At 36.9% G+C, this 12,915-nt stretch overlaps 1 protein-coding gene across 4 annotated transcripts in view; it reads left to right on the top strand.

Moving 5' to 3' along the window:
- Positions 1-12,915, top strand: part of NDUFAF2 (NADH:ubiquinone oxidoreductase complex assembly factor 2) — a 145,763-nt gene that overhangs the window by 98,598 nt on the left and 34,250 nt on the right. For all 4 annotated transcript variants that reach the window (XM_001494417.7, XM_005604237.4, XM_023625640.2 and 1 more), the window contains exon 3: positions 3,276-3,316. In XM_001494417.7, the coding sequence (XP_001494467.3) occupies positions 3,276-3,316 (41 nt within the window). The remainder of the gene's footprint in view (positions 1-3,275; positions 3,317-12,915) is intronic.

Below are 12,915 nucleotides of genomic sequence, written 5' to 3'. Positions count from 1 at the left end.
TTGGCAGGACATTTCCTTTGTGGTATGTAGTGATTGGGAAACTAGGGGTGATTATATAAATGAGTGATCCCATTGAGAATTTCCAGCTGTAACCTTTATTGGATATATAACAGTGAATGGCCATCAACCGTCATGTCCAGAAGACATTTCAAGTATCTGGTTATTGTAGAATTACAAATATACAAATTTACTTCAGCAATTGCATTTATCTATCTAGATAAACATCTTTCTCCTTGAGCCATTTAAAACAAAGCTAAAGGAAGCCCTCATATTTTTCCTTAGAGAATAGTGTCCCATAACAGTGAATAGTCTAGGTGATACTTAATACATTATCTGAGTTTATTACATTCTTACGTCTGTGAGTGAATTTTAAATTTATATAAAACCAGTAAGCTTTAGAAAACACATATCAGAGTTTCCTCAACTTATTAATCTACCTTGGGATTTAAAAAATTACTTGTATCCTATTAAGTATTTTTCTTTTTCCAACCTTACAAAAGAACTGAAAATGCTCTTTCATAGACTCATCAATAAGACAAATTGTTGTTTTAAGTTGTTTTTCTCATGGTGATGGTAAGTGTGCATTGTGCCATTATGCTTTTTCAGCATGATCTAATGCCCACAGTATGTGCTCATAGACTCTAGAATACATGTAATCATTGGTAAAAAATGTAATAGTTAATAATGATTTTTAATTTAGATAATATGAAGGTGTTTTTGAATCAAGATATGTAGTTATTGCTAAAAGGATTATACTTAATGGTAGCCCTGGCACAGGGGTTGGCAAACTTTTTCTTTAAAGGGCCAGTGCTAAATATTTTAGGCTCTGTGGGCCATACAGTCTTTGTTACAACTGCTCAACTCTGCTACTGTAGCACAAAAGCAGCCGTAGATAATATGTAAATGAGTAACTGTGGCTGTGTTCCAATAAAACCTTATTTATGGACACTGAAAGCTGAATTCTATATAATTTTCGTGTGTCATGAAATACTGTTCTTCATTTGATTTTTTTCCCCAACTATTTAAAAATGTGAAAACAAGCCATGGGCTGAATTCGGCTTTCAGGCTATAGGTTGCCGACTCCTGGCCTAGCAGTTCATTTTTCTTAATTAACTTTCTAATCTGAATTAAAACTGAAGATTTACTACTTAAAACCTTTTAGAGGTATATGGCCCATATTGAATTATTTTAAAAGAAGCCTTTTTCCTAGGAAAAAAATCCCATAAATATAGATAAGTAACTTTTATTTTGACCATAAAGAGGAAGTTGAAAAATTCTGTAAACCCTTATTTCCTTGATTAACAGAGGAATCTTGCATTGTGAAGCTTTTCTAATACAGGTCAAAATCCCATTACAACAAATTTTTTTATAGTATGATTATTTTATAGTGGAAATATTCATTCAACAGCTGTATAAAGTACCTAATCTTTCAAGGCATTTAGGTGGTAGAAAAATAAATCTCCCATGGATGCATCCTGCCCTTGACAACCCTACAGCCTAACAAGGAATATGAAACCTGTGCAAAGTGTGGCTAGAAATGGATCAAATAGTGGTGGAGTGGAAGTGGAAGCTAATAAGAAAGAGAATGCAGAAAGGAATAGCAGGGGTAAGTTCAGAAACAGGAATAGAAAAGGCAAAATGCTGGGACTATATTAAAAATACATATATGGGATAAGTGCAGGAGAGAACAGAGCAGGGAAAAATAACTAATCCCAGGCCCACAGTTGATTGTTGCTATTTTTATCTCCATAACCATTCAGTACTGGGCTTCTCATGAGGACAGGTCCTCGTACTATTAGTTAGATGACAAAAGGCAAGCTGATGGAGGTGGGCTGGTGAACCAACAAAGCCCAGATTTTAAAGCCAGTTCAACCAGGGTTTGATTCCTGGTCTGTTACTCACTAATTGATTACATGAGTTTAGGCAACTTGGTTAATCTTTCTGAACTTTAGTTTCCCAATCTGTAAAATGGGGTCAATAATTCTTGTTTTCTGACATGTAGTTAAGGTTCTAATGTTCTTCTTCCTAGTTTACTGTTCTTTGCTTGTTGCTTACTAAAGTTTGAGAGACTGCTTAGTAGAGCATGGATGGTTTTTGGAGCCAGAGACAGGGTCAGATCTGGATTCAAATCCTGCCATTACTTTTTAACGTGTAAATTTGGGAAAGTTATTTAATTTCTTTATAAAATAAGGACACCTCACAATTTTGTAAAGAAATTGAATTAACTAAAGTGATAAACAGTGGTTTCTGCTTTTTAAAGACCATATTCCCTACAATGTATTTTCTCAGTCTCTTATGTATGCCCTCATAGGCCAAGCAGATATTATTGATCTTTGCTGTTTTGTCTGTTATAAAAAATACGGGTTTATTAAATAATAATAATAGTAATAACTTAGACTTGCATGCTTACTGGATGCTGGACTCTGAGCTAAGAATTTATATATATTATTTCATATAACTTTTACGATAACCTTAAAATGTAGACACTTATAATTTCTCTTTTACAGATGGGAAATCTGACGCTTAGAAAATTAAATAAGTTGCCCCAAGTGACACAGCTAGTAGGTGATGAAGTTGGGATTTGAACCCAGAAAATTTGGCTCTACTCTCCAAGCACTATGCTATGTAGCTTCCATATGATTCTGATACACTTCCCTAGAGGCAGCTGCCCCACTCCCTTCCTATTGCTAGAAAGCATCTAGCACAGTGCCCAGTGCCCAATAGGCACATAAATGTGGGCTCTCTCTACTCTGCAGCTCATCATCCCAGTGTTGGAGCTAACCATAGGAGATAGGCTGCTTGCTAGAGGAGATCAGAAGGGAAATCTCTGTAAATGAAAACTTTTTACATTCCTTTCTTCACAAACTGAGCAATAACTAATCCAAATTTCCAGGATAATGTAATTTTGATATTGCCTTGAAGTGTACTGTATTGTGATTTGGCCTGTGTCATAAATACACTAAATCGAATTCAGACAATTATGAGCTATGCTTTTAGATATGAAACTGTCCCCTCTTTATCCTCCCTACACTGTTGTATTTTTTTTATGACGCAAACCGCCACCTAACATTCTACTTGTGTGTTTATTTTCCGTGCCCCCTTCACTAGAATATATGCTACAGGAGAGGAGGGAATTCATGTTAGGTTCCCTTTATATCTCCAGTGCTTAAAGCAATATATAACAGGTGCTCAATAAATATTTGTTGTATGCATGAATGAATAAAATGTTTGTGCAAATTATAGAAAACTTACATTTAAATATTTTTTCTTTCTAGCTTGGATTAGAAGAACAAGAAAGACTCCACCTTCTATGGAGGTAAGAATACACAAGGAAAATATTCAAATAGCATGTGTTTATAATGCTGTGTTTCTCAGGTGGATGTTTATACTGCCAGGGATACACGAAGCCTCAGAATAAATATGATACATCTTCCCAAAGTGTTAATTTTACTCCATAGAAAACAATTTAAAACATTTTTATAATAAAATAAATTCCAGAATTATGGAATATAACATAAAATTCATATAGATTGTAAAATGAAATAATAAAAATTTAAAACAAAATAAAAACACTTTTTAGAAAGTTTAGACTTACAGCAGCTTGCATCAGGATGTTTCCCTGGCCCCTAGGAGTTCTCTGTTCTGATATGGATTCTTTGGTGGAAAAGTTTGAGAAACTCTGAATCTCTTGGCTCTATTCAAATCATGCTGTGCTTATTTTGCCCCTAATTTTGTATAAAAATTAAAATCTTATAATTTCATATAAATTTAACTCTGTCAAGTATCAGAAGAAACTTTAAAATATACAATTAGTATGTGCCACATAACACTCATCAATTACTAGTTGAATTTTTATTTAAAACTTTAAAACATAGTTTTGGCGGCATGCAGAATAGAAAGCATAGCAATGCTGTGATATATGTGTTTTAAAAACATGGCTATTTCATAATTTTTGTTTTAAAATAAAAGCATAAGGTGTTCTAAAATTGTTTTGTAAGAAATAAATGCATTTCATAAAAGGAAAGTTTCTAAATTCATTTGTATACTGCCTATTCCTTTTCTTCTACTATTTAGGACTTCCCTCCTCTTTTCTCTCCCCTAGTCCCTTACCACTACAAACCCTGATGACAACGTATGCGGGCTCCAACACTCAGTCCTGCTTGTAGAGAGGTGGGGTGCTCCAGGGCAGAACTCATGATGACTGATAAATTGGCATATGTATCTTTACTTGCTCCATTCCTCCTATACAGACCCATCAATGTTGGTCTGGCCAGGGTCTGGGTGACCATATGTAAGCCCATTTCTAGCTTTGTATGTTGCTTCCTGCTTGGCCCTATGTTACTCTTCTCAGACTCTTCTTTCTAATATCAGTGAACTGTGGAATAAAAGGGAAAAAAAGTCAATGTGGTATAGGATGGATGATAGAGGAGCCCTTCTGATTCCCCTTCTCTTGGCCATAGCAAGAGCTACTATTCTCAAAGCAAAAGGTGTTTTTTCTCTCCCCAGAACTTTGAAAGCCTTCTTCCGTGGAAACATTAATATGCAAAGTGATTAGATGGAGGCAACTGCAATTATCAGGCCTACGGCACCACTCCTGTAAATTTTAGGTAATCCTAGCATTTCAAGCAAGCTTCAGTCAGAACACTGAGACAAGTCATTCTGTCCATGGTGCTCACATTCTTGAGTATCTAAAAAGGAGCCCTCTCTTGCCTCTTTTCTAATGTACCATCAATCTTATCGTTCTTTATGCTCTTCTGTACCCTTCCCAACACACACACACACACCCGTTTCCCTCCCTCCTGATTCTTTCCATTGTGTTTCAGGAATTTCTGTTTCTTTGTTAGCTAATTACCCTTCACCTTTAGTATTTTCCTAGGAACTTTGTCTACCACAGATTTCAACTGAAATCTGCTTGTAACTGAAAGGTAGTGAGTCTCTTCTTTCCTTGAAGTGAATTTTGATCATTTTCCCACAACCCACAGAAAGAAAGTGGGTTCAACTGCTCCTATGTTCCCACAGTCACTTCCAAAATATTCTTCCCTTTTGTGGGCCCAGGGGGTGTGATACCTTTGGCAATTCAAGTATATTTCTCTCTACCTGTTCGGCACTTTTATCTTTGCCAACCTCCAGGCTACTCTCCCACACTGATGCAAAGGTTAGGACCAGACTTACAGTCTTCTCCCTTCAACGTCTTCTCAAGTCTTAGCTGTTCATTCACACTAGTGTCCCTGCTTCAAGTGAACCACCATTTCCATAACCGCACCTTAGTTCTTATCATCAGCAAATGCCACTACCACCTAAAACTTGTAAACTCTTCAATCTCGAATTCTAGATATGTCATATTAAGGGTGAAAAAAAAAGCCTATTGAATGTAAAGTAACACATGTATACAGAAACCACAAGAATTAAATATATAGCTTAATGGGTTATTATAAGGTGAATTCCACCCAGGGCAAGAAGTAGAACCTTGCCAGCTACTCCAGAATCATGTGCCTCATCCCAATACAACCTCCTCTCTCCCCACAAAAGCAACCCTGAATATGACTTTTACAGTAATCATTCCCTTAGATTTTTAAGTAATTTATCATCCAAATGTACATTATGGTTTAGACTTGACCAATTTGTAAAAACTTCGTATTTGTTTTAAATCTCTTTCAATCTATATGTTCCTCCTCCATCCCTTTTATTTCCTTACAAATTTATCTCTTGAAAAACTCAGCCTGGGGCTGGCCCTTTGGCTAAGTGGTTAAGTTCGTTTGCTCAGCTTTGGAGGCCCAGGGTTTTGCTAGTTGGGATTCTGGGCACAGACATGGCACCTCTTATTAGGCCACGTTGAGGCAGCGCCCCACATACCACAACTAGAACCACCCAAAACTAGAATATACAACTATGTACTGGGGGGATTTGGGGAGAAAAGGCAGAAAAAAAAACAAAGAAGATTGGCAACAGTTGTTATCTCAGGTGCCAATCTTTAAAAAAAAAAAAAGAAAAGAAAAACTCAGCCCATTTGACCTGTAGAGTTTGCCATAATCTAGATTTTGCTGATCTTAGGCTCTTCATGTACTTCAGCATGTTCCTTTGTCCTTTGTCTTTCTTCCAAATTGGCAGCTGGATCCAGAAGCTAGATACTCATGTTTGATCTTGTTGTCAAGAATGTAGAAAATGTTGGGCAAGACTATAGAAGATCACAATGGCTGGTTGTCCCTCTTTTTGTGATCTTTGCAGGTGCTTACGCTTAATGCCTTTATCAATTCATTGGACACAACTTCATATTCTTCCATGCCTGTTAAAACTAGTTAGTTTTCAAGATGCTACCAATCATTTGAGCTCTCTACTTTTTGTTAAATCTCTAAGTGAACTCCCACCTCCAGATAGTCTTCCATCCATATGACCTGTACACTATGACTAAAGGTTAGCCTGTAGCAATTATGATGCCATTTACAATAGCATCAGAAAAACATATAATACCTGATATAAATTAATCAAAATATATATAAGACGTGTAGAGTTAAAATTACACAATGTTGGTGAGAGAAATTAAAGAAGACCTAAATTAACAGAAATGTCTGTTAATGGATTGGAATATTCAGAATTGCTAAGATGTTAGTTCTCCCAAATTGATCCACAGCAGTAATTCTTATATTTTACCGTGCATCAGAGTCACCGGGAAGGCTCGTTAAAACGCAGATTGCAGTGCCCCATTCTCAGAGTTTTTGATGCACTAGGTCTGCAGTAAGGCCTGATTATTTGCATTTAAAACAAGTTCCCTGGTGTTGCTGATGGTGCTGGTCCAGAGCCACACTTTGTGAACCACTGATCTATTGAGTCAATCAAATGAAAATCCAATTAAAATTCCATCAGGGGCCAGCCCTGTGGCCGAGTGGTTAAGTTTGCGCGCTCTGCTTCGGTGGCCCAGGGTTTGGCTGGTTCGAGTCCTGGGCGCGGACATGGCACTGCTTGTCAAGCCATGCTGAGGCAGCATCCCACGTGCCACAACTAGAAGGACCCACAACTAAAAATAGACAACTATGTACCGGAGGACTTTGGGAGGAAAAGGAAAAATAAAATCTTAAAAAGCTAAAAAAAAAAACTCCATCAGACTTGTTTTGGTAGAAATCAACATGTTGATTCTAGAATGTGAATGGAAATGCAAAGGACCTAGAATGGCTGAAAGCAGTCATGAAAAAGGAGATGATAAGTATAGGACGTACACTGCCTGGCTTTAAGACTTATTCTAAAACTATAGTAATCAAGACAGTATGGTACTCACATAAGGATATATAAATAAATCAATGGAAAAAATAGAAAATCCAGAAATAGACACTATACAGACAGTTGGTTTTTGACTATAGCACCAAAGGAACACAATTAGGAATGGAAAGTCTTTTCAGCAAATAGTGCTAGAATAGCTTAAGATCCATGAGGAAAAAACATGAACCTTCATCCCTACCTCACATCATACACAAATATTAATTCACGATAGATAATAAACTGAACATAAAAGCTAAAGCTATAGTGCTTCCAGAAGAAAACATAGTGGAATATCTTCACAACTTTGGGGTAGACAGGAGACAGAAAGCACTATTCCTAAAGGAGGAACATTGATAAATTGAACTTAATCGAAATTAAAAACTAATGTTCATCAAAAGAGAACACTGGGAAAGCAACAGACTAAGAGAAAATAATCACAGTACATGTATCTGACAAAGGACTTGTATCCAGACTACATAAAGAACACCTCAACTCAATGATTTTAAAAAGACACAAAGCTAATAAAAATTGGGTAAAAACCTTCAACAGGCACTTCCTAAGATACCATTATGGCCACTAACCATAAGAAAAGGTACTCGCCATCACCAGTCATCAGGGAAACCACAATGAGATACCACTACACACTCACAAAAATGGCTAACATTTAAAAGAGTGACAGTAGCAATAACTAGAGCAACCACAACTTTCATACAGTGCTAGTTGGTGTGCAAAGGATACAACCATATTCGAAAACTAGCAGTTTGTTATCCAAATCAAACTCACACCTACCCTAAGACCCGACAGTATCTCTCCTGGCCACCTTCAAGCCTGAAGGAATTGATTTTCAGGCACACTTCTTGGGAAGCTCTGGCCCAAAGAAGGTCTGATTCTTTGGTGTAGCACTCAAGGCTGCCTGATTTGTGCTCACCCCAATTTTCTAGCTTTCCTACTTATGTTTGTTGTACCCACCCTACTCTTCAAGGAACTCCTTACTGTTTCTCAAGTTTCATGTGTTCTCCTTCTCCCATCAGCTGGCACACTTCTGCTCATGCTTAATTCCACTTGAAAGGCCCTTTAAAATCTTTTGATGCTTTCCTCAACGTTTTTCTCAACTTCTTAATTCGTAGAGTTAATCACTCACTTCTTGTGTAAATACACTGCGTTGTACACCTGTATAACCCTTTGAGTTCAGTATTATAATTATTTGTTTTATTTGTCCATCTTTCTGAGTATATTTTAAGCTATATGGCACAGGGATTATGTCTTATTCATTTGTATGTCATAACCACCTAACACAGAGCCTGATTCATTATTAGTTAGACAGGCTTTTATTGACGGACTTGAAAAAAAATCTCAGTGTTACATAAGTATATTACATGGTTTCTGTGACATGAGTTTGAATTTCCAACAACCAACTATAAAATAACCCTGTAAAACTAACATATTTCCAAGTTGAGCATCGCCCGTACTTTTTTCATAGAAATTCACATTTTACTGCAGGTTGCCAAGATAGTTCAGCACTTATTCATTAGAGCAGTCCAAGTTGAATTAACATTTCACAAAATTAATGAGGTAGACTTCTCCCACTATTGACTCCATTCCATTAGAAGCCACGAAAGCAAATATTTTAAAATATTGCTTCTCCTTTCATACTGACAAAACAGTAGGAAACAGAATAAAGTTTTCTATTTGAAAAAGTGAATAAATATATTGCCAAGTATTGACAAAATATATGATTCAGCAAAAGATTTACAGACAGTAGAAGAAAACTCACTTAGAGCTCACTTGCTTCACTGTTAATACATACACTCCATGGAAAAGGAAGAGGAAATTGTAGAAACCAGTAGAGAATGGAGTTGGAGATGGTGATGCTGTAGTCTAAAGAAAGGCTGGGGCAGCTAGGTAGGACCACACTTCATAGGACCTTGTTTACTTCACCATGTTCTCAGATCTGGGATGGAGGCTCTGAAGACTCAAGTTTGTCCATGTCCAAGGTGATTTGACTCTAAAAGATATCACAGTAACTAAAATACATGTGAGTTTAAAATCATTGCCAGAATTCCAGTATATTAATTTACAGTAAGAAATTAAATTGGCAAGGGAAAAACAGGTTACCTGGTGAGTATGGCATTAGGATAAGGGGAGTTAAGTAAAATAAATGTTTATTGCATCAGGCCTAAAATTGCCTACTGTGTCCATCTCACAATAGGGATTGTCTGATTCATAGGAATGGAAATATTTAAAAAGAATTGGCCGCAATTCCCAATATCTATCTCTATCCTACGAATAGCCTTATGATTTGGAATAGAAAAAATTGCCACTTGCTGGTTAAGGCTTTTGCTCCAATGGACAGTGTTTTTACGAATTGACAGAAATTGTCTCTGTGATTCTCCTTTTTTCTTTGCTTCCTCATTCTGATTGGCCTATTATTTCTTTAATAGTTATGTTATAGTCAATTGTTGCTGGCCCTGTAGTGATTCTTTTGTTTTACTCTTTTCACCCCTGCTTTGGCCTGTAATGTGTTGATCTTGCAGTTTAGCTTTCAAAGAGGAATCTTATTTCTAAATTCTTGAGGCCCATTTTACTGTTGTCTCCAAGTAATTGACGTTTATTGAGTGAGTTCTCTGTGCTATTATTAGGTTCATTTTATCAGTTACAGAATTTAATGTCTTAAAATTGACATTTTGCATATATAATCCTCCTTTCCCGTTGACTTAAATTACAAAGATGGAGTGTATGTTTGTATGAAAAAATAGACCCCCACCCCAAACCTCACAACATCCCTTTTGAGAATATAGTGGAAATGGATAAGAAAATTGAAGCATGTTCATACAGTGGGTTATAATATCATTCATTAAAGAGGAATGAACTAGAGTTGCATGTATCAACATGGATAAATTTCAGAAACAGGATATTGAGCAGAAAGAGCAAGTTGCAGAAGATTTCATACAATGCGATACCACTTATATAAAATTTGAAAGCAGGAAAATAATGGACTTTCAACTAAAGATAGTTAAACACATTAGTTTACTTTCTCTTTTCAAGCCTAATGAAAGTGACAGTAAAGGGATTTATTTTAAAAAGCATAAACTTACAAGGTCAGAGAAAATTGAAGAGGCAAAAACAGCAATAATGTTTTGGAAGCTGGAAAGCAGATGAACAAGTGGTAGCAGATTTAGCAAAACTGAGAATGACTCCTAAATCTGGCAGAGGAGAAAGCCCAGAAGCAACCTGATTTAAACCACAGAACCCCAGAATGCTTGGTGCTTGACAATGCCAGGAAACTCTGAGAGTGGAGTTGAGGTTGGTGCTAAAAACAATAACCTGGTTGAAAATCTGTTTAAGAAGCAGTTAGATGCTCACCAGTAAGTGTAGAAGAAATAAGAATTGGAAAATCACCATTTTTCAACTATCATTGTAATAATTGTTTCAGGAAAAATCACTAGTGGATTCTAAAACCAAAGCGCCAAATTTTGTTGGGGAACATAGATATTTACATAGTCTCAGGGCATCTCCCTACAGATTAGTAATTAATTACAACGGGAAAAAAGGTACCTTTACACTGGACAAACCTGGTGGATACCACCTTAAGCAGGTTGTCAGAAATTGTACCAAGTAGAACAGACTTGACATCATGTATACCCCCTCGTATGATGCACTGAGAGTAAGACATCATTCATGTAGTATTCTTAATAGCCTTAATCTAATCATGAGAAAACCTACACTGGGACACATTTCATGAAACACCAGACCAGTCATGTCAGTGTCGTGAACAACAAAGAAAAACTGATCAACATGACAAGTAAATGTAACACATGATCCTAGATTGGGTGAAAAACTTAGCTATAAAGGACAATGTTGGGATAGTTGGTGAAATTTGAACATAAGCCATATATTAAATAATAGCATTGTATCAATGTTAAATCTCCTGGAGAAAAAGGAAAGAATGCCATTAAATTTTCCTTTGTGATAGCATGAAACCAGGCAGCTTCTCTACTCAGTTGAAAACTGGAAGTTTATTCATAAGAAAGGACAGTTTTCCAGACAAATTTGAGAGAAGAGGTACCATTCTGAGAAAAGAGGGATTAAATGAAGACATACATATTGAACACATCAAATGAGATTGAATTATAGGTAAGTACATGTAAAATGAACAAATTTCACTTATTTTCCCCAAGAAAAATAAAACTTGGGTAGGAAGAGGGGAAAATAATCCTAGTATACTAGATGGCTCACTTGTTGATAGTGTTTACTCAAAATAATATAAATATTGACTATTGATCTACAACTATATTGAGAATATTCGGTCACAAGAAGGATGGGGTAAATCCTCATTTTCAAAAATGAGAAGATAATATACAGTGCTTAAAACTGAAAAATAAAGAAGTAATAATATAAGAATGTTATCTAGATACAATGGAGGGGTTAGGGGCAAAGTCTGCTGTATAGCTATCAAACACTTTTATGGCTCCCTGGTTTGGCCTATACTATAGCGGTAAACTCCAGAGGAAAATATAAAGTAGGGGCCGGCCCTGTGGCACAAGGGTTAAGTTCACACATTCCGCCTTTTGGCAGCCCAGAGTTCGCCGGTTCGGATCCTGGGTGTGGACATGGCATCATTTGGCACGCCGTGCTGTGGTAGGCATCCCACATATAACGTAGAGGAAGATGGGCACGAATGTGAGCTCAGGTCCAGGCTTCCTCAGCAAAAAGAGGAGGACTGGGAGTAGTTAGCTCAGGGCTAATCTTCCTCAAAAAAAAAAATAGAAAGTAGTTGCTTCCGACAAGAAGGAAATATATTTCATAATAAGCCTTTTAGAACAATGTGGTTCTACAAACTATGTGAATATATAACTTTGATTTAAAGCAAAGAATTTTAAAAATAAATACAATGCTATAGATGAGGGCTAGCAAAGTTGTTTTTGTTTTTGTTTTTTTGGTGAGGAAGATTGGCCCTGAGCTAACATCTGTTGCCAATCTTCCTCTTTTTGCTTGAGGAACCATCTGTACCAATCTTCCTCTATTTTTTGTATGTGGGATGCCACCACAGCATGGCCTGATGAGTTGTGTGTGAGTCCACTCCCAGGATCCAAACCCGCAAACCCCAGGCTGCCAAGGCAGAGTGTGCAAACATAACCACTACTCCACCTGGCCTGGCCCTGCAAAGTTTTTCTTCAGAGCACCAGATAGTAAATATTTTAGGCGTTGTGAGACAAATAGTCTCTGTCGCAACTATTTAACCCTGCCGTTGTAGTGTGAAAGCAGTTATAGACAATATGTATACTAGTGAGTATGGCTGTGTCCAATAAAACATTATTTACAAAACAGGTGGCAGGTGACTCCTAGTTTGCCAACCCGTGCTGTTGATCAGTGATTTTCAAACTGGGATACTTTTGCCCCTGGGTACATAAAGACTTCTTCTGGGACATACAAGTATGGATAGCTTTCAAGAAATTAATTTCCATATTCTCTCTTTCCATATGTAGTCCTTCCTACAAATGATCTACCTCAGAACTCCTTCTAGTCTGCCAGTTCTCCTTCCTGACTTCTTTCGTAGTCATCTGTCTCCCACTTTTCAAAAGAAAAGCTTATCCCTTGTCCATACTAAATCTTACTATGGTGCGTTGCCTTGGGCTTTAAAAAACCTCCAGGGCACCAAATAAA

Source organism: Equus caballus, chromosome 21, assembly GCF_041296265.1.
Source record: "Equus caballus isolate H_3958 breed thoroughbred chromosome 21, TB-T2T, whole genome shotgun sequence".
Lineage (NCBI taxonomy): Eukaryota > Metazoa > Chordata > Mammalia > Perissodactyla > Equidae > Equus > Equus caballus.
This window is presented reverse-complemented; position numbering and strand designations above follow the sequence as displayed.